Source organism: Drosophila subpulchrella, chromosome 2R (genome assembly GCF_014743375.2).
Source record: "Drosophila subpulchrella strain 33 F10 #4 breed RU33 chromosome 2R, RU_Dsub_v1.1 Primary Assembly, whole genome shotgun sequence".
In the NCBI taxonomy this organism is placed as follows: domain Eukaryota; kingdom Metazoa; phylum Arthropoda; class Insecta; order Diptera; family Drosophilidae; genus Drosophila; species Drosophila subpulchrella.
In genome coordinates this window covers 17,078,575-17,106,513 of record NC_050611.1, presented here as the reverse complement: position 1 = coordinate 17,106,513, position 27,939 = coordinate 17,078,575, and the positions used below count along the sequence as shown (strand labels likewise).

Below are 27,939 nucleotides of genomic sequence, written 5' to 3'. Positions count from 1 at the left end.
TGGTGCCCACTCATCATGGCTGTTGTGTCTGCGGGTAATTGTTGCTCGGACCTCTGATGGCCAAAAAATGAGACTAGACTGCGGACCAAATTAAGAGGAATGAGCTGGAAATTGGGCTAGAGGGGCATTCAGATCCGGTTCTAGGGAAAATGTAGATCACTGGCTTTGTGGGTCAGCTATTTTTGGTTGTCACGCATATTTTATTAAAATATATATTTACAACCCCGAAGCCCACATAAATTGATCTGGAACAATCTCCCTTGCATAAATTGCAGCTGAAAATGACCTTGAGAATATTGCACCCCTAAAAATAGCAGCAAAAGTGGTGAAATACAAGCACCATGACCTTCTGGATGATTTATTTCATGAATCTATGTAAGTCAACTTTTGAAGAAAGAAAAGCATTTTAAATGTTGTGACAAAAAAAGTAACTAACATAATTTTGGGATATTACAAATTAATACTTTTAAATCCTGATCAAATCTAATCATTGAAACCCCTACCTTTGATATACTATTATCAAAATAATACAATTCTAAAATTTAATGTTAATTATATATTAACGATTTAAAATGAGTGAACTTTTTGCGTTTTATTTTACCATGGTTGGTATGTATCCTACCTACATCCATTTCATATAAGAAATAAATGAAATTCCCAAAGCAATGTTATGCCTGTATAAATTTCAAAGCACGCCATTAAATTAAATTGTATGTAAGATCAAAAACCGTATCATTTTCTTCAAGATTGCACTTTCAATCGGGCCAGGTATTTGCCATTTCACCACATTATTTTCATTTCATTAAACATTGTGTAATGCATTTTGCGAGATGGAAATATTTTGGCCGAAAACAAAACAATAAAAGGCAAAAATTCTGGCAGGAGAAAATGCAGCGCCCGCTGATGATAGAGAAATAAACATTATTTTGGCTGAAAAATACGCTATGCACGTATTTCGATTTCGCTAAAAATTTTCAGCCATTGGCAAATATCCAAAATGTATACAGATTTTAAAGAGGGATTATTATGAACACGTATGTAGATTTGCATATATACGATTTAACTCGAGCACTTGGCCTGGTCAAATAACGAATAAGTGAAAGTTTCTGGGGGGAATGGTTAACCCTATCGCTTACTTCGACTTGGGGACCACAAAATGCGAAATAAGAACTGTCCTACACGTCCATAAAAGTCCCAAATCCCTTTTTCGTTCGTGCACAAGCATCAATTGCGGATTTCATTATCCGGCGCTCGCCTGCAACATTGTCAAATGGCACGTATACGTATACGGTTGTGGCCACGGATACTTACACGGAAAACAAATAATACCTAGAAATTTTAAAAGAAATAAAATGAATATCATCGTAAAATAGTGGTAAAAATAACTGAGCTTCTAGGACTAAAACCTTGCTTAAAAGATAAATACCTACTCATAAAAGATTTTTATCAAATATCATATGATGTTTAATATTATAATATTTTTCCCCTTCACAATTTCAATAACAGAAAGGACCAGTTTATAAAATCCACTCAACGTTTGTTTTATATCTTTCTAAAAATAAATAATATCTATACGATTTTTTTTGTTATACTATGCTAATCAATACTATTATCAGAAACGCATCGTAAGCATACAAACATGGTGTTTATTGAAGAATCCAGTTTAAGACCTGTATTGGGGGGAGTTTCGTTCTGCTTTCTAGCTGCTGCATTGTTATTGAAAATGTCAGTCGCTATCTAACCGCTAAGAAATCATCATCGCAATGCTTGTCAAGATATTTTGCATAGTAAGGCTGTTATTTAATGTTTGACTTGAAGATAACTTTAAAGTATTCTCCATAGAGCTTGTTGATTCCTTTTCTGAGTCTGGTAACTTCGGCACCCACGACATCTGTCACTTCACTCGTTCCCTCAATAAACGAAAATGGTGTTCTGTTAATGCCATCCGAAAATAAATATTACCTAAGGTAAATTGTATAATATAATTCAGGAGCCCAATCAAGTGAATCCACACCTTGTAGAATCATTACAGATGGAACGACTCGGGAGGAGACCGTTGAACAGATTTCGCCGGATCAACTTCAAGTCAAGGGAACATATCAACAGTCTTTTCCAGGTTCTAAGTACCTGCTGGTCATTTATGAAGCCGGTACTAACGGTTATGTGGCCAAGTATAACTTCTCTGTAACACAGATCCCAATTCAACGACTAAGCCCTGCTACCTTAAAAAGTGCCTCCGGGTGAAAATACAAAAACCAAACAACTTTGCATGATAATAAACGATACAATCGTGTCCAAAATATTCAGAACCATGAAGATCATTTTCGGAATTCGTAGGTGCAGTCAGCTTATCAATATTTTGGCCGCTAGTCATTGGTTTTGGCATAATGAAATTAAAAATTAACTATTTAAAATGGGCAAAAATTCAAATAATTTCCTTCCTTCCAACACTGAAAAGTCACTTTCGATTAAGGTCCTAAAGTAAGTCTGGTCACACTCTTTTCCGATAAGCAAGGCTGGCTGATTGGTGTATTTCGACTGTTCTTCCTCTTTCGTTTTGGACCGGTCGAGTGAGGATCGTTTTTATTGGATTAATATAATCAGCGAGCATGGGTTTTGTTCTACCCAAAATAGAATCGCTTCGTGATCCTGCGAATTGTCGCTAGTTTTACCAGCGATGTGAAAAGGATTGTTGGCATCGTGGATTCCACCATCAGTTTTACCAGAGCTTACGACCAATATTGTTCCCATCTGTACAATTTCATTCAAGTTTATGAAAATCGGACCTCAGCGCGCTTGCTGATCCCAGTGCACCTGCTGTTAAAGCTATGACCCGATGTCAAAGATATAATCCAGAGTAAGTCACCGTTTTGATACCAGATCTGGGAGCCGTTCGCAGTTTTCAACGTTGGAAGCGCTGGGTAAGTGATGCTATATTACTTTTTACTCTGACTGTATAAAATGATATTCGCATTAACTTTAATTTTTAAAAAGTATTAAGTACGAAAGTATTTGCTCTAGTATTCAAACTTGAATTTAAATGTGTTGTCGAAGGCCACCGCAGCCAGTGCTCGGTAATTTTGCAATTAAGTTAGTCATTGTATGCTTAGCTTAATTTGTTAAATAAATGAATTTAAATGTTTATGTCTTAGCTAAAAACAATTTCTCAACTGTTACTCTCAGGCTTTTCTTGCATTCAACGCACCTTAAATAATATAAAGCTAAAATATTAATTTAATCCTAATATGAAACCTTTTTTCCTAATGATCCACTTTGTTTTTAAACTATGTACACATTCTGAGGCATGTAACATACTATTGAGCTTTTACTTCTTGAATATAGTTTAATGTGTATATAGTTTTATTTTTATACCACAGCTTAGGGGTACTTTTATTTCACTGCATGGTGCAATAAAAGAGCAGCTCTGAAGGATGTGTACGTGTGGGTGGCGCGACGTGGCTCTTAGTGTGCTTTCAAGGACGTGCATACATTACATTACGGCGGGCATTCCGCAGCGAATCGAGATCGAGGCATTAAGCCATGAAATGCGACCGGAGGCGAAGCCAAGCCAAGAGCCCTGCCATCTGAAAATCCGATGGAAGTGTTAACGCTGCGTATGTGCGATATTTAATTAACGCGCGGGGGCGTGACCAAGGGGGCGTAGGTGTGCCGTTGTTTGCCTTAAATTGCAGCCACGTCCTTGCCTACTTTTCGGAGAGCCGCGAGAGAGAGAGCTGGAGAGATGCAAGTTGCAGAGAGCAGCTCCACCAACGAAGGGCGCCGATTGCAGACGAAGGGCCACGAAGCCTGTCGCTTTCATTCAGTAGAAAACGCACTCTCCCACGACTCTTCCTTTGCTCACCCTTTCCTCCCCCCCTTTTCTCTCGGGGGATTCACCTCTCTCCCCTTTTTTGGCCTACGCTGCTTTAAGCACGTGCGCCCGCTATTTTTCCGCTCATTCGATGTTGGTTCTTCGTCCGGTGTGGTTCACAATTTTCTTTCTCTCGCAGTATCCGCACTTTTCTATCCCCGCGTGTGTGTGTGAGTCGCTTTGAGTGTGGTGTGAGTGTGGAAAAATCCACAGCAACAACAACCAAAGAGAGAGAGAGCAGAAAAATCCGCCGAAAATTAGGTAAATGCGAGCACAAGTGTTGCAACTGGTTAAAGGGGTAAGGCGCTTTAAGGATGCACTGGGAGAAATAGTATTGCAACTACATACCCTATTGCGCATCACTTAAAGTCGCACTGGGAGAAACTAATTTTAAATCTAGCTTATTAATAATTAAACTTTTTAAATTGCCCCGAAAAAACAGGTTTAATTCTAATTTTTTAAGCTGTTAAATTCAAAATAACTACTGATTTATACAGTTAAAGCTGATCCGAGAAGAAAGAAAGTAAAACGCATTAAACGGACCATACTAGGAATTTAAATATATTAGAAAGTAAACCAAAAATAGATCATAACAATCCTTAAATTTTAAAGACGTATTTTTGTATTTATACACAAATAATTTGTAGTGTTTTTTAAACAAATCTACATTACTTTGAAATTTAACATGCATTTAGTTTTACACATTTCATATTTTTGACAGTGTAAAAACTGCACAACATCCGACTAGTATTTATTGCACCTGGTATTGATGTTGATGCATCAAGGACTTGCGAAAAACGTTTTGGCATCTATTTTTTCTCGCTTTACACTCTTTTCGGTTTTATTTGTGATTAGACACACAAGCAGAGCGTGTTTTCATTTCAATGTTTACAATTTTTCGGTTTCTGTTTTGATTTTATTTATTTGCTTTTTTCCGAAATAAAGCAGAACATTAAAAACTCGGTTTTTTTTTGTTGGCTAATTTTATCTGCGACGTCAAAGACATTTTAATGAGCGCATATATAGTCATACATATAAATATAAAAAACATTTTTTTTTCAAAAATATTAACCAAATTTTGCATGTTTATTTTGACATATTTTAAGACTGCGGCACGCAAAATATCCATCTGGGGTTGAAAGCCAGACATCATCAATCAATTAGTCATTTTATGGCGTTATTAACAGGCTTGGCATGATATAGTAGGTGATGCCATAGATATACATAGGATAATCAGACGATTTGGGTTAGGTTAAATGACTTGTTTTTCTCAAGGTTGCGAATACTAAAATGAAAGAAATTAGTCGCTTAATGGCTTTTAATTCTGGTGCCAAAAGGATTTTCCTTGGTTGGAAAATGTTATGAAAACCTATTTGAAGTTGTTTTCGAAAATATAATTAAATTCAGTCTTTAATGTGTAATTTTATCACGTTCCTTTTCTTTCTTCCGTTGATAGAATTACTGCATTTTCCTTGATATTCAAGTAAACAGAATCGGTTTTCCTTCGGTTGTTTGCCTTCCATTTGCATAATCAAATTTTGTTTATGACTCGCAGCCACATCAATATAAATGCAAATCGGCCAACTGGCCAATTGCAGAAACTATTTTATTTCTCCCTACCACCCAACCACCACCCCTTTTCTCTTTCCTCCCCCCTGGGAGGATTCTCGAAAGTTCTCGAGGGTTCATTAAGGGAATGAGAACTTGACACCCGTAAATTATTGAGCACTACCCCCTTTTCTCGCCCAACTGCAAATTGCATCCAATTGGGCTTAATTGCTCAATCTGGAACCGCACTTGTTGGTGCTATTTTTGCATTTCTCGATTGCACAATGGGGATTTAGAAAAATCAAAGGTTTTGAACGCCAGTCCTAATTGAGTTTTCTATTTTCAGCTATAGCTATGGATAAACAGAATGCAAAAATGTATGCAATTGCCGTCATAAGTTCGCTCATTGAAATTCGTAATAATTGAGTGAATTCACCGAAAATGAAGAAGAGCATTTAGCCAAGAGAGACAGAGAGAGAGAGCGAGCGAGTGCGAGTGAGATGCGCCGTTTTAACCGTTTCATTTGCAACGTCATCGTCATCTGAAGAGAAAAATCCTAGGAGAAGAGAGCGCGCGAGCGCATTACGCCTTTATTTACACGCCCATTTCACAACTCCCCTGCAAGGAAACATCATCTAAGAATTAACTGAATATGCACATGAAACCGCTATTTGGATAATTAATGCTAAGGAATCCGAGATTGTGCAAAAAAAAAATAACCCCAGCGACACAAGAGTCTGCGCAAAGAGAGCGCTCAGATATAGAGAGGGAGGAAAGATAAAGAGAGCAGAGAGCGAGCGCTTGGTTGGGCTCCAAAAATCAAATTCGAGTGGCTCCCATTTGGAAAAATTGCGTCTCGCGACACAACGTGCGTCCAAAGCAGCGGAAAGTTATTTCAATTCGCGGCCGGGTAATTGTTGTTGTAAATGCAATTGTGCTCTGAAAAACTCCAGTTTCTTTGAGTATTTGCCATTGGGGCAAAACAATAAACACAAAACTTAGCCCATAAACCCATTTTATCTAGTGTGACGAGTGTTAAATATCGATTTTTTGTTCGTTTCGTCTAACGCGCGTCGATGACCTCGCACACAATAACATTGGCAACAACAAAAATAACTATAAATACCAGTACAATACGAAGCTAAAAGCTGCAAGTACACACAGAGAAAAAAGCACTCCAAAGCTGTGGTCCAAGTTTTTAAAGTAAGCCAAACGCTTTACATAATTGCCCCAGTGCCAAAAGAGGCAGCCACAACAAAAGCAAAAGCAACGAAGAAGCAGAAAACAACGGCGTTGCAAGGGGGAAAACTCTCGATTGAAAGAAGAAGCACAAGAGGCAGAACAAGAACGCGCCGGAGAAGAGCACCCGAAAAGAGCGGCAGCCGAAAACCGCAAAGACACATGCTCAGATACCGTCTCGTGTCCACTCACTTCCTCAAGCAGCCGTAGTGTGCGAGCGAACGAGACAGAGCGTTAGCTAGAGAGAGAGCGTGGGTGTAACAGTGTAACAGCAGCGAATGCAATTGCAGCAAGTGAGAGATTGAGAGAGAGAGAGAGAGACTGAGCGATCGCAGGACATAACTGTGCTATAAAAGCTCGACAGGTGCGCTCCGCCTGCTCATTCACCGTTAGTCGTCGGTCACTCAATTTGTTGTCGCGAGGTCCTCTCTCCTTACAGGAAGAGGCAGGAACGTTACAGGAACAAGGAGCAGAAAGAGAAGGTGCTCGCCGAGAGAGAGAGAGAGAGGAAATTCGCATCCGATCCGGCACTAAAATCCAGTCACAACGTATTCGCTAGGAGTGCTACGCCTTTTGGGTCTGAGCTATAGTCTAGATAGCGAAAATGTGCAGAGATCGCGATATGAGTTTGTCGTAGATCAGCGTAACCGTCGATACAAGGTCAAGAAAAAAATCAAGCTCAAGAGCGAGTAGGAAGGTGAGCGGGCAAGAGCCCGAGGGCCCCAAAAAACACGAAATTGCGTGAGATTGCGAAATCCTGGACCACGGACAACAGGCACAATAACCAGATCTAAAGCTACCATACCAAAGTTAACAATATTAGCAAAAAGGCCACAGCAAAATAATAGTTAAATTATACAAAAGGATCGGTCGTTTCTTCCATTTCGAGTGCGCGTGTGAATTAACGGCAATGTGACTATCCTGCGCATCTTGGCTCTATCTAAACGATTCTAGCCGGTTCCAAAACGCAATATTAGGCTTCGGGGCCAAGTGATTTCGATCTTCGATTCGATTTGGTATTCTCCAAACACCTTTTCCAACCACCAGTCGAACCGAAAACGTCGTGCAACTGGCGAACGTACGGGGAAAAACCAGCAAGATTGAAGACTTTGGGAGAAATCTTTGGAAGTCCGTTAAGGCTTGCATTGTAAGTATAACATTTAATTTTCAAACACCTTATTATTATTGTTAATATTAATTTAAGAGGGTAGATAATAAGATATAATTCCAAGTTTTTATTGTTGTTACATATACAAATTTGAAATCATTTCATCAAATCATGTGCACTTTCTAAAAGTCAGTTGAACAAACTTAAATGTAAGGATGGTATAAGTGCTCAGATAGTCATTTTTATTAAAGAGTACTTATTCATCTAAGATCTTGATGTATAAACAAATTGTTACATTATAAATATGGAGAACTATCTTGTTAGGTCATACTCACCTCAAAATAATTTTGTTATCAACAGACCCAAACCGTGCGCGGCACTAGAAAGTGCTCGACTACCATGTAAACACCCACAAAAGCCGTTAAATGCTATCTCCAATACGAACCAAGTAGTACCCTATTTTAATATACATTTGTAAATAAACAAGCGCTATATTGTTTCTTAGAATATCGAACAGTGTAAATAATACCATTAAAATACTAATAATAAGTCGTCTAAATTTTCCATATTTTCACACCTGTCCGCCACAATTGCCGTTTATTTGCTGGACATGTATTTACATAAACGATTGCCAACTAATTGCGATGGGTGTCATATACGTAAATAATACGATGTTTATTTTTGCCACCGCCGGGTCTTATAAAGAAATTAACACATTTGGCCAGGGCGATGGAAAAAGTTTGCGAACGTAATCGGATCCATTGCATATTTTCAGACGCCTGCCACAAAGTAGAACAACCGCTGGCAATTTCCAGGGAAAAGCCCGCTTGATAAACATATTGATATCCATTTTAGCGCCATCAAGGCGCACATATTAAAATCTATATAGTTTTCTATATATGGAGCTTTGTCCGTGACAAACGAAAATCTTATCTCGTTAGTTGTGCTACTGATTTTTCCATTACATTCCGATTCAATCGATCCATTTTGTGTTCTGTTTTCTGTTTCTGCGTGCGCTTTGTTTATTGTTTCTTACTTACAGATACTGAGTTTGAGTCATGACACAACAGTGGGCACTACAAGTGAACGGAAAGTTTTCCATTGCACAGAAAAAATTTCCTTTACTCATTTGCCTTATTGGTTATCAAGGGGTTTTGCCGTTTTGTAAATATAATGTGGCTGGGTTTGGCCCTTTTTCCTTTTTGACCCCACAAATTCCCTGCCTTCCGAGTTCACGGATAATTTCCATTGTCATGTCAACTTTCGTGACGTGCAACGAAAATTGGCTTTTCGAGTATGTTGACCCAAAAAATTACCAACTATATTGACAGTTTGAATTAATTTTGTATACTTACCCCAGACTATAATTGACGGTAAACCAATTAAGCTGTATCTGTCGGGAGTCTAGACTCTAGACGTATAAACCATATTTCAGAAGCCACTGTTCCCAGTCGACAAAATTCAATTAGCGTGAAAACTAAACAGATTAGCAAACAGATTTTTTTAGCCAAATTGCGCGGTTTTATCTATTTTTAGATAGCGTCCGAAAAGTTCAATGTGTAAGCTATCAATCGTGCGGTTTATTTTTGGCATTGTTTAAATTTCTGTTTCGCATTCGCCCTGGTCTACTGAACGGCATTTATTATCACCCGGCGATCACTGTTTGCCCAGACAGAAAAGCCACTTTCATCATGGAAGTAGAAAAAGGGCTCTGTCTCTTGATATTTTTATATAGAAAGGACAAAGAATGAATTAATAAAGAACTTAATAATTTTTATCCAATTAAGATTTTTTTAACAATACAGATTTTAATTTAATGCCAAGTGACTTATGATCAACCAAACATTATTCGCAAGAAATGTACTTGAAATTTTCAGTCTACAAAACGACAGCTGAGTTTATAAAGCGTATAAGCAAATAAACATGTTTATGTTTGATAAACATGCTTAGTCAATAAATAGATAGGGAAGACAGTTTAAGCGTAGTTAAGCTATTAGTTAATTCTAAGATACTCATTATAAGAACTGCAATATAAATACAAAACATCACTACCCTTTTTAAAGTCTTTATTTTGTTCTGAAAACCACATGATCTCGCCGGTCTCCGTTTTTGAGATCATTCATTAAAAAAAATCCGCGTGTCACTGCGAGGCGATTGTATAAGAGACTTGGAATCAAGAATCCATTAGATGCATCCGCCAGGGTCGTGTGCCTCGTTTGTGGGTCTCGTGACCAACTTTGCCGGGTGGTCATGTGTTCGGAGTGTCTGGGACCAGTCCGCGATGTGACACCACCATCCACCATTAGAAAAAACAAACTATACTTCACAGTATTTCAAATTCAGTCGGCTAAAGAATAAGAGAATAAGAGAGATGCCCGCCTTGTCCCATCAAAAATTAAATGTTTCAAATTAAAATGAAACCAGAGGGAATAATTTAAATAAACAAAACCTGTTCACGTTGAACGTAGCTCGTAAATTATGGCAACAAGCTTTGCATCCCATTCCCCCTTTCTTTATTTGCGAGTTTATTTTATTTATATACGAGTTGGCAAAGTTCACGAAACTGGAAAAAGAAATTTCTGATTGCTGTCGATTTTTTTATGAACTGGAGATGCCTTCATCAATTGAAATTGATTGATTCTAACGAAAGCGGGCGAAAAATGAAGACTCAAATAAAGAGAGCAGAAAGCGGAATTCGTAAATTAATTGATGGATTCAAACAAAAACAACAACAGAGAATGATCAAGTGACTGCCAATAAAGTAATTACGTCACGAGCGGAAAATGAAGGATATGTACTTTGACCCCATGAAAATGTAAGCGCGCATTTCCTGACATTTCGGCTTGGTTTATTTCTGAACTACTTGGTTTTTCTAACGTTTTTCCATGGCTCATTAGTCATTTTTGGCTCTTCCCCTGTTTACTTTTCCTACTAACTTTTTGCCACTCTGCTTTGCTTGTTGTTTCTCAGACATGCTTCATTAAAATTTTGTGTGCTCCGCATTTGCATTTTGGTTTTGGGCCTGGTAATATTCCATTGGCATTTCCCCATAACTTGTTGGCGGGTCTCAAATTTCCCCCGTCTCCCCACCTCTTCAAACACATTCTCATTTCTGTTTGAAGTTGCGCAATCTTGGATATTGCAGCCCAGAAATCCAAAAAAAGCACGTGACTGACATTAACCGATTTGTAGGGGTACCCATATTTATTGGGGGTGTGAAACTCCCTTGTTTAGTCGATATAGCCATGTTATAGGCACTGATTGATGCGATTTGCAGTGGAAAGTTACGACTTCCAAAAATAGAACTTGGCAAAAAATAGAAACGAGTTCCTTTAGTTTCGGTTTTATAAACCATAAATTATGATCAAGTCTGGCCACTTGAGATGGCTGCTTGAAATTCCAGTGGCAGTACATAAATTAAATTCGCTATCAGTTTCTGTGAATCGATTTGCCCCTTATCTTATCAATGTGATTAATTGTCGTTCAATTATAAGCTCGCATAAAAACATACGTATCCATTGAAGGCAAGTACGTGCTGTCAACTGAGTGCAACAGATATCTTTTTTTAAGACTCTGGGCACTTCGGAATTCCATTCCTCACTTTCAATGGGTCTTTTCCGGCCTTGTCTTCAATTGATGAACTTAAAAGAGTAAAGTGATTGAAGTAGGTGAACAGCAACTGACTCACTAAAATTGCTTTAAATAGAAGTCAGCAACAGCTGTGAATAAATAAATACCAATTACCAGCTGCGCATGCTCTACCCTAACCTAAAGGGTTGTGGAAATGCATTATTATCGAGATTACGTTGCATTCGGTATTATAACATCCCCAAAGTCAGATAATAGTTATCAATTTACAGTCATTCCTTAAGCATCTATGGTGATATCATAGATCTTCAATGGAGTTATAGATATTTTTAAAGCTGAAATTAGAGTGCCGGTATTACTTTGATGTAATGCATTACCTATAAAAGGGATCCCATAAAAATAGACAATTGAGGGTAAACGATTACAACGCTTTGTTTACGATTCGGTCGCCGAATTCCCAAGCCACTCAAACGGATGAAATGTCAACACCGCACGCCGCTTTTATCGTGAGAGCCTCTGCCCATATCAATAATATCAAAAATACAATTACGCTAACGCTGTTTACCCACTCGATCCCAAAGCGAAGACCTACCCAAAAACCTCTCAATGGGTGAGAATGGGAGAGTACATAAGCATTATCTTATGGCCGGTTTACTACCGGTTTCAGCCGGCGCTAGGCAGTCTGAGGCTGTTGATTAGTCAATGATACTAGCCCGGTTACCAGGTAAATCCGACATATTAGCCGGTGAAAATAGCCTTTAATATTTGCCCGCCATTTAAAGTATCCGAGTAATCGGTAACACTCTGGTCTCGGACAAGAAATATTCGCACGGGCTTGTTAAAATGCCCGAAACGAATCTCACATCTCACGGTTCACATCGCCTCAAATCGCGCATACGCCGCTTGGGCCATTTTTAGCATCGCCGTGTGAGTCTGGCTACTCTGACGTTTCACCGCTGGAGAAGCTGCGAGGCCGCTGTGGTTTTTGTTGCCACTGCTATAGGAGGCAGGCCAACAAAGCCCCATAAATCCCCCATGCTATTGTACCCATGACTTTGTTTTCGTGCCGTTTTCGGTGCGGTAAACATATTGATTCCAGCGCGTGGCTCTTTTAAAATGTGGGCTTCGCGACCTTCGGGCCATTGGCATAGGCTGGAGGATTAAGATATTTACGAGCTTCCTTACGGGACTCTTTGAAAACACTTTGAAAAGGTATAAAATATAAACGTAATTTAAAAGCCATTAGCCGTTCTCTTAGACCATATATCTAAAAAGGAGAAATATCGCTTGAAATTCAACTTAGTAAATTGTAATTTAATTAGTTAAGGGTACATTCCACATTACGATTTCTCGTTCGCATGCTTAAAATTAGAACAGGTTCTAGTCCTAAAAAAGTAAATAAATTGAAATTTGTAAAATCTACTCTTAGTAGACAATACACAAAGGCTTACAAGGATTGAAAAGTCTAAATCTTTTTGTTACTTTTTCCACATCTTAATCCAAATTTCTGTTAAAATATAATGTTTCATAAAAAAAAACACCAACCAATATTACTTTAAGAACCTTTAGACTCCCAGCGATCTTTATAATTTATAGCTTCACATGTTTGGTTCCGAAACCACTTAAACTCTAATCGCCTGCCGTCCATAAATAGTCCATGACGACGGATTCTTATCGAGAATGTCTGATGGGAGGTGGGAAAATGCCACCACCACCTGATTATTCACAATCTTTATCTAAAAACTACAAACTGAAAGCGAAACTGTAATAAATGCCAATTCATTTGTGGGCTCGTGCTAGCAGTTTTTTCAGTGTGACTGGGTGAGTGGGATGTGGTTCGGTGGTTCGGTGGTTCAATACGGATTGTAATCCATTTCGACCTTTTGTCGGAGCTTTTTGAGTCATGCACTTATGTGGTTGCCTCTCTGTAAACAATAACTGAACATTTTTATTGCGTAAACAATTCCGGTGAAGATAAATCATAGTGACAAAGGTATTATTACCAATTCTTATGAGTGAACTGTACAAAGAGAAGAGTGATTTTGTATCTCTTATACCTACAATCAATATATTCGATTGGGTTTTTAAAGTGGTTCGTTCCATGGCTAAATAAATCCTTCAATCAACAAACTCGACACGAGTTCAATTGATTTCCCATTCATTATCCATTATAAGGTGTCAGACGAGGGGCTTTCACCTGTCGCTATCTATTTGGTTTTGTAAAGTCCCAAAATAAGTTCCCCTTTCCGTTTCAGGGTTTTAAGTAGTCTAATTATTTTGATAAAAACCTAACACCCTTCTTTAATGGGTCTGCCAATTGGAAATGCTTTGCACGCGCCGTTTTTTATGTCAATATAATGATGACATTTTATAAACAAATTTCTTTGTTTACTGTAAAACTAAAAATGTAGAACCAAAAATAAATGGTTGGGACAGCTGCCAAGTGAAGGTTGTAAAATGTATCACTCATACGCCATGTTTTCTTTGATAATTTTTTAATGGTTAATTTTTAGATAATGATCTTACAATATTGGAAAATTTGGAAAAAATTTATTTGTATTTATTTTTTAGGGTTTCGGATAGACTGGTGGCTAGGATTTTAAAGAACTTGTTTGGTCTAATGCATTAAACATTATTTGTGAAATTGGAAGGGCGTATAACGTCAAAAACTTATTAGGATCATTGAAAAATAAAATGTATTATTTCAACATATGTGTTAATTTCGAGATATTCTTGTTTCATGATTCTTTTTTTGTTGATGAACTCGGTCACGTTCGCCATTGACGTCACTGTAGGGCGCGTGGGTCTTAATTAGTTCGTCTCGTTTGCGTTGGGGGCAGTTGACCGATCGAAGATGCTCTGATATTTGGTTAACCTAGAGGAAAGTGACTCAGAGAATTCCAGCTCGGTCCTCTCTCAGCCATTTCATGTTATTTTCATTTGTATTTTCACACACGTCGTGACATTGCACTTGAAATTTGTTTTTCTACGGCTACGCTCGCTCGTATTTTCGCATTTTAGCATTTGTGCCCCTGCATATTTCTGTGTTTATTTCCCGTTACCTGTGTTTTATACCTGTCTTTGGCCTCGGATCCCCCCAAATGCTGATCGATCGATCGATTTTGGCCATATACATGCGGTTCGATTCGATTGGGGTGCGAATCGCGTGTTGTAGGGGGCGTAAACAAGTGCATAAATTAATTCGCCACATTAATATGACCATAAAGTCTAGAGCTGCTGCTAATTTGCGGGCCAGATTTATTTTTAAACCTCCAGAGGGAACCTTTGAGACCCTACCTATGCTACCCCCATATCATAGACAGCGATAAGGAAATTAAAGGTAGACTGGCCAGAATGTCTCCTTTTCAAGACTTGTTAGCAATTCCCGAGTCTTTTGTTGTTTACCGAATACTTTCGCACCTTTTGGCGGCCCTCTTTCTGCTCTCTTTCCCGATCAATCGGATTGGATCGGTAACTATATCACTGCGCAGGCGCGCTCTCTCGCTATATCTCCAACCGCTCTCGCGGGATTTTCGCATATAATTCGCGAGGTCGGAGCGGAATGGGTTTAATAGTGATTCGGTGCTCCCAAAGAAAGCAACGCCAGTGTTCTCCGCTTCTCCTCAAAAACATTTTTGCTCGGCTGTGTCCGAGCCAAAAGCTAAAGATTCTTAAAGAAACCTCTAGAGAACTGGAAACAATACTGGAAAAACCGAAGTCCCAATATCATGTGAAATGTTTAAAAACTGCAAACCTTAGAAACGGTTAACCACTTGAAAGAAACGGGAGTCCAAAAACCGAAAAAAGAAACCTGAAAGGAAATTTCAATTAGTGTTTATTGAAATTTATTAAGCAAGATTTAAGGCGTTGACATTTTTATTATAACTTTTATTGCTCAACAAGAGTCTTCATAAATCAAACGCTTGTGATCAAAACCAAAAGTGAACTGAATTAAATTCATTGTGATAATAGTTAGACTGATTAAAGTAGAGATTAGCCAACCAAAATGACGCCCAGGATTATTACTTACATATTGGTAAATATTAAATAGTATTAGGGGGGGTATTTTTTAACATTGATTATAAAATATGACTATCATTTTTGGACAGAATTTCGTCATGCGGATATATAACATAAATCAAAGTAATTGTTTGCCAAAATGCAATTAAACTATGTTTGCTTAAATTCTGTATTATCATTTTAAAGATATTTAAAAACAATGTCTTTAAAAAAAATTTGTTTTATATTTTTCAGATTTTTATCGTATATTAAATATATTTAATAAAAATAGTTCAATTTGATGAGGCATTTACAAAAAGTTTCTAAACTGAACTTAAATAATTTTAGATCGATATCATTTTTTATCAGTCATAAAAAATAATCCAGTATTCTGTCAAATGTTTATATAACGCATAAGTCTTGTAGGCATTTTTCCTAAAACCTGAATATGGTCAACAACTGCAATAAATTATTTATCAGATCTTGTGTGGCTTATATAAGCTGGAGATTTCGTTGAACTATGCGCGACTGCTGACTTTGATGATGGCTCATGACATGGCAGAAATAAATGTATTGAACAGAATATTACTCATACGACACGTTGTGCCGGACACTTATTAACCCACTTAATTGTGCCTGGGAAACGACATTTCGCGGGCTGTTTAATTATTTATAATTTAGCTTTAAGTTTGTCACGGCACTTGATGGATTTTTCTAATTGCCTCTCCTCCTCTCAATCTTTTTTTTCAGTGCGGCATGCGCCATCCCACAACTGGGCTGAACGAAGACGACCTGAGTCGTCTCACTGGTTCATCATCGTCGACGGCTTCGTGCGGCAGCGCAGCCTCCTCCTCATCATCGTCCTCATCCTCGTCGTCCTCGAAACCCGCTGACCGGCATGAGGTGGTCCGCAGTCCGGAGAAGCCAACGCCGGCGGGCACGGACAAGAGCCACCTGAACAGCGGCTTCACCTCCACCTACCTGCCGGAGATCATACATCCGGCCTTGGAATGGCAGAAGTCGTCGCGCAAGCGCAAGGAGCGCCTGGACAGCAGCTCGGCCTTTGGCCAGGATCGCAAGCTGCAGCGCAGCAACAGCGAGGAGTTGCTCACCGAACCGGCAGCCATCGTCTCACCCACGGCCCAGGCACAAGCGGCCAATCTGCTGGAGGCCCAATGTGAGGTTATCCGGCGGGTTTCGTCGGAGGATTTCAAGCGGACGGCCAGCTATGCCAACTATCGCCAGGAGTTCGAAAGGGAGCAGGAGGAGTGCTCCGAGCTGGGCGAGAACAATGCCTCGTTGGCCAATTTACCAACCGGAGAAGCGGCCAAGGAGCGTCCTCGCCTGGAGACCAGTCCCGCTCGCCAGGCAATCAAAGAAGCTAGCGATGACTCTGAGTGTGAGCACGAACGGCGTCGCAGCAGCGAGCGTTTCTGTAAATCCCGTCAGCCGCCGGTTCGCAAGTCTGGAGTGGCCAAAAAGGGCGGCAGCGGCGGAGGCAGTGGCTCCAAGTATCTGCCCTCGCGGCGGGATGAGCAGAGTGCCTACAAGTACGATCTGTCGGCATTGAAGTACGAACGCCGAGGTTTCATCAGCAGCAGGAAACAGCAGAGTCAGCAGGCCATGCAATCTGCTGCCGATCACAACGACAACAACCTAATAGACTTCCATCAGCAGCAGAAGGAGCTGCAGTCGAAGAGGAGCGCCAGTATTTCACCCACACCCACAACCAGCTCCTCGGCGGGCAGCGATGACAGCACGCCCACTTCCAATGCTCCGGCTCCGATTAAGGCCAAACCCCAGAGGCAGCAGCAGAGTCTGGATCTCACCTCTGCCCAGGAGTCACTGCCCTGGGAGCGTGGAGATGAACCGGCTCCCATTTTGAGCAGGAGATATGCCCATTCGCGACCACATATCGGTGGCAATCTGGATGCAGCTGCTCAACTGGCCAAGGCCATGCCATATCCGCAGCAGATGCCCAAACAGGCGGCCACCGTGCAGCTCCATGCGGACACCAGCGACATGGACTGCTGCCTGGAGCCCATGGATGCGGTGAGGGCCTTCAGTTCGCTGGAGAATATGCGCACACGCGATGTTATGCAACAGGTGCTGCCCGCCATGATGGTGGCCTTTCAATCGCCCGAGGAGCGCCTGAAGGCCATCAATCGCCGGGTCACAGTGCTGAAGAAGAAACTAGTCCAGCTGGAGGAGTCGCTGGAGCAGAGATTGGGCTACAGGCCATCGCAGGCGGAGCGACTGAACGACAAGTACATGAAGAACGCCCTGGCGGAGTTGAGCAAGCTGCGCAAGGAACGGCACGAGCTCAAGACTGATCCCATCGCAGCTCTGGGCCTGAAGGTGGGCAGCGGTGGCGGCGGCGGCGTTGGAGGCATCGGTGGCCAGGAGGTGGCCAAGAAGCTGGAGCGCATGAAGGCCACCCTCGCTGAAATCGAACAGGTAATAGAAATCTCCTTATGGGTTTATCGTCAGTCTGCAAAATCACGAGACTCGAAAAATTTTATCACAATTAGCAAGTGGGACAGACGTCACAGACAGATATAGATATATCGCATAAACATAGGAAGATTGCCTCGACAGCCGCGGCGGTGACATGCCTAGCAATTTAGCAATAACTTTGATCTTGCCCCATTGTCAAATGGCTCTTGGTAGACATGGGTATATATATATTTTAAAAACAAATTTTTGTTTTGGCTAGAATGTGAAAATACATTTTGCGGTTGAGCGACATTTTTATGCCCTGTCAAAGAGCTTTAAAGGGGTATAGGATATAGGAATGTAAACTGTTCTAAGAATTTGATGCCTTTAAAAGAACATAATATAGTTAAAAGAAAAGATTTTCCGAATACCTATTAAATTTTAAATATCATAGTTCTTAAATTTAAAATCAGCAGATAAAAATGAATCAGATCTAAACATGAATTGCATAATTAAACTACCTAAAAATCAATTACACTTGATTATATCATTAAATTCTTGACGTTTCTATGGTTTCGGTAGGATAGGTATAATAAAAACAATTCCCGCCTTGCAAATTAGGAGGTTTCCGACACATTATAATGAGTTTCTATTTATAGACAATATACCATATGTATTTATGGCATTTAGACAAGCCTCCATATTCTCTATATTGACAAATTAATGATACATTCGCGGCAGACAAACACTTGGCCCAAAGGAATCCGCTCGGAATTGAATTTTTGCCAAGAAAACAAAGTGCGCGCGAAATGATTTTCCCTAGCTGGTTTGCTGTGGAAATGGGAAATGGCCCAAAGAGCAGCCATCCAAGTGCCCCTCCATATATTATTGCTATACTGTAATATCGATGTTGGTAGTGGTATTATTTGTTTACAGTACGCGAATATTTCGCAGTTGTTTCTATTTTTATTCGACGCTCTGGCATCTTCTTTTCAAATGTCTGCTGTTGTCGTCTAGTCATTGCCAATCTGTCACAAATAAATCTAAGTACCTAATGCCAGTGATTAATTGTCTTGTTTACCAAGGTGGTGGGTGGTCTTTATCAGTTAATTCTGGGCTTCTGTTTTCACTGATTACTGGTTACTTACCACAAACTACTTATTCAGCAGTTGACTTGTGAAATACGTTACAATTATATAAATGTTTATGACAATTTACTAATTGAAAACCATTTCTCTTGCAGAATCTTAACGAGAAGCGCGTAAATGGCCGCCGTTCCGAGCAGTTGGAGGAGCTGAATGCCGACCAACTGGTGCAGGAGAAGAGTGCCGTGCAGCATGGACTGCTGTACTTCGAGAGCCTCTATGGACATCCCATCACCAAGGAGGAGCGCGATGCCGCCAGGCCGCTCTATGATCGCTACAGGCTGCTAAAGCGTCTGGTCTCTCGCACCGTGATGTTTGGAGCGGGCACTGGAGTACCCGAGTTGCCCACCATCCTGGAGCACGAGGCCATGGTGTTCGAGGCCACCTCCACACCGTTGCAGTATTCATCGAACAATAGCACCGAGACCACCAACTCGCCCAGCGACTCGAATGCCCCAAATACTCTCACCCAGAATGCTTCCTCCGATGAGTCGACGACCACCACCACGTTGACGGGTCCGGCGGCTGGAGTGGCGTCCACCAATCAGGACAACCAGGCGGCCAGCGAGAACATCTCCGCACTGAGTGTGGACCAGCTGTGGGAGCAGCTAGATCGAGCTCGCGATGAGAAATCCCTGCTGAAGGCCACCATCCGCGAGTACGAGTCCTTGTTTGAGGAGCAGAATGGACGCAAAATGCTCAAGCAGGATCGCCGCTCGCTGGAGACGGAAACCTATGCCCAGTACAAGGAGAAGAAGGCCAAGGTCCGTCTGCTGCAGGCCCTGATCAAGAAGCACATTGGGCACTAAGCTATTATACAAGATGATATCCGAATATCCTACTTCCATTCGACTTCTGTTCACCCACACGCATGCGATAACTATTTATTTCATACCCAACCAAACAAATACAGACCTAGATCTATACAAATTATATGTAGTTTTTAGACTTACATTTACCATATATTCTATAATGATACATTTTATGAATATTGTTGATTCCTTATTGTTTTTTTAAAAAACATCTATTGAGTAATTGTAATAAAAAGAAAAGAAAAACGAAACATTATGAGACAAAGAGGAGTGATTGAGAACGTAAACGCTAGACATTTGATTCAGACTCGTACCCCTAAATATTATTCAGACTCCCGCACGGAATTGATATCTAAATGTAACCCAAAAATCTGCAATATATTTTCGCACTCTACCTTTGTGTTCTGTAAATCGTCATTGATGTTAAAAAATGACTTGGCCTGATTTGTCCCACTTCGAAAATGGGGAGCACATATTATTTGAGATTAGCTATAGTTTCACACGGTCTAAAAGAGGAGCAGGTGGAAACCGCAAATCAAATAATTACAAAACTTTATAAATGTTGTCTAGTAGAAATGAACATTTTATATCGATATCTATACTAGACTCTAGCAATCTATTAACCACAATACCCCCAACCATTCTAGTTGTGCTTTCCATTAAATGTTTCAGTGTGCAAATGGCACGCACCCACACTCGAAAAAAAAGAAGTTCTAAGGCATTTGATAGCGTTGGATGCGGAAATAGAGTTGAGACGATCATAAGTTAGTATCGAAGTGCAGGCTTAAGAGCCTGGGTAATGATTTTGTTGTGCAAGAAGCAATTGGGTTTTTTGAACGTGTATACCCCCCGCCCCCTAATCCATGCATACGATATATGAATATACATATATATATATATATTTACAATGATAAAGAGTGTAAGGCCCAAGCCAAGCAAATACATATGTAACGTGTATTTAAACAACGTACACTTATATTTACATGTTTACATATAATGAACATCCAAAGCAAAAATATATACATATAGGACTCAACATTTACAAATTGAATATTCTTATATGCAACCCACTGAATTGGGTCAATATGGAAAGCAGAGCATTACAAGTATCTCCCAGCTAACTGAAGCGAATGAATGTCTATACATAATTTGAAATGCAAAATAAAATATATCACGTTATATTAAACAAAATCTTTTGTATTTTTATTCATAGATAAGATACATCAGTATTATTTTTAGAATATTTTTGGGGTTTCTTCGCAATCCGTGGAATATCTGCAAGAAAAGATAAGATTGAAATTAGTTCAAGTGTGGGAAGGTTAATCATATTAATTAAAATGAATGTGGCGGATCAGTCATGTGAATTCTTGACATAGAATTGATAAGCCAAAAAAAATAAGAGCAAAGTACGTACCACAACGTCTAAGATGAATCACAAAGCCAAATAAAGACAAGGAGTTGTTGGGGTATTATCATCTGAAAGGAAATTAAATATTTGGAATTATTACAATATTATTATTTTGCAAAATTTAGAAAATCTGTCGAATTCAGTCGTAAAATGTTAGCAACACACGTGAATTCAGGTATATGCTTGTCTATTGGTTTGTCATCAGAAAGTATTCAAAAATCGAAGGATTTATCCATATACACACCTTTATAGGCCGACTGGCTAGTGAATATTTTCCCGACGTATTCCCAAGATGCCTGTAATATAAAAGAGAAATACAGCTTTAATATATAATCTTAAACAAGGTAAAATACATTTATTGACTTTAATTGATCAGCAAAATTAATCAATCGACATCATTTCTCCGACTGGGGCGATATCTTTATACATCATAATCAACAAACCGAAAATTTAAAGTTTAAATCGAAAGAAATCTTACCTTAATTTTTTGTTAAGTCGGTAAGAACTTGCAATCCGGATTTCTCAAAAATGTAGAAGATGCCTGTAAAATAAAAGAGAAATAGCGCTTTAATAAAAAATCTTAAATAAGGTAAAATAAATTTATTGACTTTAATTGATCAGCAAATTTAATCAATCGACATTATTTCTCCGACTGGGGCGATATCTTAATCATCATAAACAATAAACCTATTTTATTTGAAAGAAATCCTACCTTAAATTTTTAGACCATTATCGTTCAATAAGGGTTTCCAACTGCAATCCGGACATCTAAAAAATGTAGAACATAATAAGTAATTAATATATTAGTTCAGTGTAAAAATTAATCTAGTGTTCAAAAGGTATATATGTCAGATTATTCAATCATCAATTATTATTATGTTAGGGATAACTGTTTGGCTTAAATAAGGTGTTCATCATAAAAGAAAAGTTTAAGTAAGCATAGGACAAAATTATGAGACTGACCTTTTTTATAATCGACGTTCTTCTGCAGCTTGAATAACATTTAATGTTATAGGTATCTGTAATATAAGAAATGACATTAGTACCAATATAATATAGGAGATTACTAGTATTAAGAGTTTCATATATGTATCAGTTTAATCTATGTATCATCAATTATTCTTATGACAGGGATAACTGGATATAAAGGAAATCATCATTGCATATATAAAAATCTTTCTATTAATATATGCTTACCATTTTGGTAAATCATTTAAAATCAGTTGTCATGATTTTATAGGCACTTCATCTGGGTTTGTCTGTAAAATAAGAAAAATACGTCCGTAAAAATTTGTTTCTTATGATATTAGCACACGTAATGTATTTTCTATACTCAGTCGGTTGAAAATCAACATGATTGTTCGGTTATATGCTTGTCTATTGTTTTGTCATCATAGAAAATACATCAAAATTGTTTAAAGAATAATTACTCACCTTTGAATTATGAAGTCATGTTTATATTGAGGAAACATTCATCCCAATCTGAAATTGTAAAAGTGACTTTAGTACGAATTTATTAAAGCAATACAAATTATTGGTTTAGGAGAAATTCAGTTTATAAATCCAATCGACAAGGTTCTTCCGACTGGGGCGGTATGCTTAGCATCATAGGATCTATCTTACACACATACAATTTTTAATATTTTTACGCACCTATGCTGATGTTTTGCAAAGTTGGCAGCCACAACGTCAGTACCCATCTCCTAAAAATTAAAAGAAATCAGTTTTAAGACAAATTTTCGATAACAGAAATGTTTTCATAAATAAAGTAAGTCAGCAGTTTATTTTTGCGTTGGATTTGGAACAGTTCTCTTCATAGAATATCAAAGCGAGCTGGGTAAATGTTTCATCATACTTTTAAAATTTGTTTTCTTATCAATTTAATAATTAGTTACCTTATAGTTTCAACTGAGTTGGCATTTCGTTGTTTTCTTCTGGTACCCTTCTATCTGTAATCATAAGACAAAACAAAACAATCAATTAGTACATATGTAGGTTCTTAATTTTAAACTATCGAATTTATTATTTTGACTCAGTTCCAAAGGTGTAAGTATTCATCAGAGGCTTTCAAGAGTAGCAAATAATAAATAAATCATCATTTTCAAGTTTAAATAGTTTATTTAAAAGTATTCAATACATACCTAAGAAGAGAGATCCGTGACTTATGTTGCGAGCTAAGTTGAAGTTTTTCAATCAATTCCTGCCAAAATATAAAAGGAAATTCATGTTAAGGATAGGAATAAGAAAAATCATATTTATAAGTGCATGAAAAAGTCAGCAGTTATATTTTGCGTTGGATTTGGAACAGTTCTCTTCATAGAATATCAAAGCGAGCTGGGTAAATGTTTCATCATACAAATATGAAATATGTCACACGAAATATAATAGTGTTATTACCTGGATTTTTATCGTCTCAGGAATTAAGCTGAATGTTAGTCATATCCCCTTTATGACGGTCAATCTGCAAAAAATGACAATTTTTTTATTATAGCGCAGTTTGTAATTCTTTATGAAAAACATTAGATATTTTAAGTGTTCTTCAGTTTTTAAGGTGAAAGTTTCATCAGAGGCTTTCAAGAGTAGCAAATAAAATTAATCATCATTTACAAAATATCTTATTTATTTAATTGAATGAAAATAAAATACACACCTATGCTGAGATCCAAATCCAGTAAATCTTCTCTCATATAGAACATCTGAAAATAGAAAAATCCAAATTTTAGTACTTATAGTAATAAAGATAGCACTGCTTTTTGAAGAAATCAAAGTCAGCAGTTTATTTTTGCGTTGGATTTGGAACAGTTCTCTTCATAGAATATCAAAGCGAGCTGGGTAAATGTTTCATCATACAGGTAAAGACGATTTCACAGAACAATAGTTTACTGAATTCTTTTTCTAAGAACCACGCCATAGTCTACTTGTACAGTCGGTTTAAAAATTTCACTATTTTTACCTGGATGGGAGGTAAAACCTTACGTCCAACCAAAAATATGTTTTAAAATTACTGTACCAGTAGTCTATAGTTTCGGCGTGCATGCATTTCATTTGTAAACTATAGTTTAATGAATTTAAACATTTTTTCGGTGTCGAAACTAACCTTACTTTTGAACACGTGTGTTCGGTCTGGTAAAAAACCATCCAAACTAGAATTTTCCACTTCATTTTAATGCAGTTGTTTGCTGCTACCTCGTGGTGTTCTGTAAATTAAACGAACAATATGAATATATTGCAATTTAATCACTTCATCAGTCTGTAACATGTGCGTTTTGGCATCAGTTTAGAGAACCAATCAACACGTCTTTTCAGACTGGGGCGGTACGAATAAAATCATCATGCAATCAAGCTGCATATTTTGCACAGATAAAACCAACGTTAACTTACCCTTTTATTAAATTTTAGCTGAGAGCTAACAGAGCAAACTCGACTTGCCATTTTTGGATACAATTTGCACATTTCTAATTACGATTGCACGCATCTTCCTGCGCTTACGCCTTCTACGCATACTTCTTACGCAAAAACACGGTTAATTGCTGTGGCGGATGCAGACATTCTATAATTCCTCAGATCTTTTGAGAACTGCACTGTTCGAATTTCGTTCGGCGAATAGACCGTCTGTTCGGCGTTTCGAACCCACGTAAGCACCACGTAAGACGTAAGTGTCGGTGTCGGCAAAACGTAAGTGTCAGTAAAAAAGCGAGATAGCTTCAGCGTAAGTGTAGTAAAAAGGGAGATGCAAGATGCGAACGTAAGTGTCGGCAAAACGTAAGGCAACGTAAGTGTCAGTAAAAAAGGGAGATAGCCTCAGCGTAAGTGTCAGTAAGAAAGCGAGATGCAAGATGGAAGAAAAAAGAAATGAACGAATGCACGTGGGGATGTGACCGTACTTGGAATTTTGAGAATTACCAGATTCATCGACCAGGCTATCGATTAATTAATGGCGGCTGTACACATCCATAACTTTTCATCAAGGGTATTCCTTATGGGTCTTGACACTGCTAGCATTTTATCAAAGTTCCCCACCATTTGGCACCATTCCAAATAGCAAGACATTTTTAAAGACTCACTGCCTGGTCACACTGCGCATTTGTTGTTGGTTTGCCGTTGCGTCGCGTGTGTGTCGCTTTGCGTAACGTTAAAAGTTTTGATTTGGATTTTCTCCGGCAGCCGCATCCGCCAACGAAATGGTGCTGACCAAGGAATACCGCGTGTGCATGCCGCTCACCGTGGAGGAGGTTCGTCCATGATTTTATCTACCCACGTCACTTGCTTCCAATTAACGATTTTCACTCATCTTTTGACAGTACAAAATCGGGCAGCTTTATATGATAGCGCGCCATAGTCTGGAACAATCGGAGGAGGGCGAGGGCGTCGAGGTGGTGGAGAACAAACCTTGCGAGGATCCCGTCCATGGCAAGGGTCAGTACACGGAGAAGCACATCCACTTGTCCAGGTGGGAATTCCTCGGGATACAGCTCAAGAAAGTCCACTAATGATATGTATCACCACTTCTTAGCCGATTGCCCTACTGGATACAGGCCATCTGCCCGCGCGTCTTCTATGTGATAGAGAAATCCTGGAACTACTATCCCTACACGCTAACAGGTGAGCAGTAGAGCTGTAACGCCGTAACCCACCACCACCTACTGCGCATCCCAGGCTATTTTTAATCCAATTGTGTATTTCGGAGGCGGGGAATGGGGATTCTCGCCTTCTTCTCACCACAGCCATATGGCGATGTGCTTCGAACATCATGTGTTTATGGGGGCCAGAAAGAATTCCGTGTTATCATCAGACCATCATCTATCATGGTGGGTGGGGGTATGTCTGCCGATAAAGGCCCCATTAAACGCACACCTGTTTACTCAGTCAGCACGTCATGGATGTGGCTTTCATGGGGATCAAGAGCAGAGCTCCATGGCTTGCTCCTCCAATCTGCGTTCGGCAATTTGTTAACAACTGTCGCTATTCCCATCGGATAGGCTGATAAAATCAGATTACCTGGTGGGCAATGCACTCGATAAAGCGCCATGCACTCTATGGGATTGGTTTTGGCTTTGGGTCGTTGACTTTGAGGGTGGAATCCATTACAAGCTGGTTTATTTACACTCAAAGCTAGATTACATTATCTAAACAAGGAAAATTACATTTTCTGTGTTTACGAATGTGTGTTTAAGCCAGTTCTATTCAAAGAATGAAGAAAATCTGATTGATTGCTTATAAAAGTGTTATGATATGATATCTTAACTATCAATACTCATTTTCCATGCTTGTTTTAGCTTTGCTGTCATAAGCCCTCAAATTTTTTGACAAATCTAGATTAGCCTTTTGATTCCCTAGGGATTTTTCTTATTAAGTGCTTAGAAACCGAAATAATAACCTAAACGGGCTTTTATATAAAACCCAGGGGATTATATTTTTTTAACACTTCTATCCCAAAATAAACATCAGGCGCACTCGAACTATATTTGATGAGTTTGCTTATTGATTTATTTTTAATACGTTATAATTTCATGTGCTGTGATTGGAACGTAATTGGCTGAACTTAAATAGAATACACGGTAATTGTATGGCATCTATTTTGGTTGTCCTTCGCTAACCAATTACTTCCTTACAGTGTTCCTTCATACCCAAGCTAAATGTGCTCATCAAAACCAAATACGAGGACAATAATGGCAGCACAGAAAACGTAATACCAACTGAACAGCCAATTATGATTGATTAATAATGCCTTTGATTGACAGTGTTTGGACCTCACGGAAGAAGAGCTGAAAGTTCGAACTGTGGATAATTTGGATATAGCTTTCGATGAAGTCAGTGCCAAGCATTATAAGAAGGAGGAGGACCCCAAGTTCTACAAATCTGAAAAGACAAGTAATTGAAGGATTAAATATGAGAGTTATAAATATTAATATGTTTACCAACCCCAGATCGCGGACCACTGATTGAGGGATGGCGAGAGACGGACAAACCCATCATGTGCTCCTACAAGGTGGTCCATGCCAGCTTCGAAGTCTGGGGTCTGCAGACCAAAGTGGAGGACTTTATTCAGCGCGGGATTAGGGAGATCCTTCTGCTGGGCCACCGGCAGGCTTTTGCTTGGCTGGACGAATGGCACGGCATGACCCTCGAGGATGTTCGCGCCTACGAGCGCCAAAAGCAGGCCGAGACCAATGAGAAAATCCACAATACCAGTGGTGGTGCAAACGAGGCGGCGGGAGATGCTGCCACCCAAGCTGACGATATTGATTGAGATTTCAACTAAAACCACAGAGAAGTCATAGAGACAGAATGCAGGCAAATTGTACCTTCACGGCCTCGCGGCAGGCTTACAAAGTTTCATAGAAAATATCTTATTAACATACGCATGTTTGTGTATATAGCATATCGTATATCAATGTCGATGCATTTCGCCGGTCCAAAGAAGCTCAGAGCTCTAGTTAAACTGCCTGCAGCGTTATAAAGTACAATGCACACGCACCTAGCTGGGAACTCGAAACCAAATTATTGTTAAAAACTAGACCATGCAATTTATAGTCAACCTATATACACGCATTGCACCCAAACACACATCCTAGTCAACGGTTTGTGTTAACTATATTCCCTAGTTTAGCCCTCAAATTAAATGTATATTTTTTGGTGTACAAATACAGACGATTAAACATATTAGAAAGGTAGCTCCATGTCATATGATTGTTAATTACTTTTATTTTGCAGCCGAGGCGCGGCCATTAAAACGTACAAATTGGTTGATGTACGGTGATAGACCGAATTATGAGTAATTTGTA

At 39.1% G+C, this 27,939-nt stretch overlaps 3 protein-coding genes, 1 long non-coding RNA gene and 1 other non-coding gene across 6 annotated transcripts; 3 read left to right on the top strand and 2 right to left on the bottom strand.

Annotated features, from left to right (window-relative positions):
• The first annotated feature begins 585 nt into the window (after window positions 1-585).
• Window positions 586-2,244, top strand: LOC119549857. The gene is made up of 4 exons (XM_037858153.1): window positions 586-609; window positions 1,617-1,787; window positions 1,843-1,967; window positions 2,022-2,244. Exons 2-4 carry the CDS (start codon window positions 1,764-1,766, stop codon window positions 2,242-2,244), a joined length of 372 nt encoding a protein of 123 aa, XP_037714081.1. The 5' UTR covers window positions 586-609; window positions 1,617-1,763.
• A 1,723-nt stretch (window positions 2,245-3,967) lies between these two features.
• LOC119552197 (protein FAM13A) lies at window positions 3,968-20,002 on the top strand. Of its 2 annotated transcripts, XM_037862054.1 has the most exons (4): window positions 3,968-4,132; window positions 5,766-7,805; window positions 16,104-17,810; window positions 19,033-20,002. In XM_037862054.1, exons 3-4 carry the CDS (start codon window positions 16,110-16,112, stop codon window positions 19,741-19,743), a joined length of 2,412 nt encoding a protein of 803 aa, XP_037717982.1. In that variant the 5' UTR covers window positions 3,968-4,132; window positions 5,766-7,805; window positions 16,104-16,109; the 3' UTR covers window positions 19,744-20,002. The 2 variants fall into 2 exon arrangements, with proteins under 2 accessions (XP_037717982.1, XP_037717981.1); XM_037862053.1 differs by lacking the exons at window positions 3,968-4,132; window positions 5,766-7,805 and adding an exon at window positions 14,958-15,390.
• Window positions 20,003-20,917: 915 nt separating this feature from the next.
• Window positions 20,918-24,772, bottom strand: LOC119552204. The gene is made up of 15 exons (XR_005219580.1): window positions 24,536-24,772; window positions 24,252-24,351; window positions 23,805-23,850; window positions 23,552-23,615; window positions 23,296-23,354; window positions 23,050-23,103; window positions 22,808-22,857; window positions 22,589-22,636; window positions 22,352-22,413; window positions 22,118-22,173; window positions 21,867-21,922; window positions 21,633-21,695; window positions 21,399-21,450; window positions 21,161-21,222; window positions 20,918-21,021 (listed from the first exon to the last, which is right to left on the bottom strand). It is a non-coding gene; the product is annotated as an uncharacterized LOC119552204 (long non-coding RNA).
• On the bottom strand, window positions 22,240-22,321 carry LOC119552321. The gene has a single exon (XR_005219655.1). It is a non-coding gene; the product is annotated as a small nucleolar RNA R38 (small nucleolar RNA).
• Window positions 24,773-25,228: 456 nt separating the features above from the next.
• Window positions 25,229-27,828, top strand: LOC119552200 (cytoplasmic phosphatidylinositol transfer protein 1). Its single transcript, XM_037862058.1, has 7 exons — window positions 25,229-25,386; window positions 25,456-25,604; window positions 25,668-25,756; window positions 26,705-26,712; window positions 26,769-26,840; window positions 26,896-27,025; window positions 27,082-27,828. The coding sequence occupies exons 1-7, from the start codon at window positions 25,336-25,338 to the stop codon at window positions 27,402-27,404; spliced, it is 822 nt and encodes a 273-aa protein (XP_037717986.1). The 5' UTR covers window positions 25,229-25,335; the 3' UTR covers window positions 27,405-27,828.
• The last annotated feature ends 111 nt before the right edge of the window (window positions 27,829-27,939 follow it).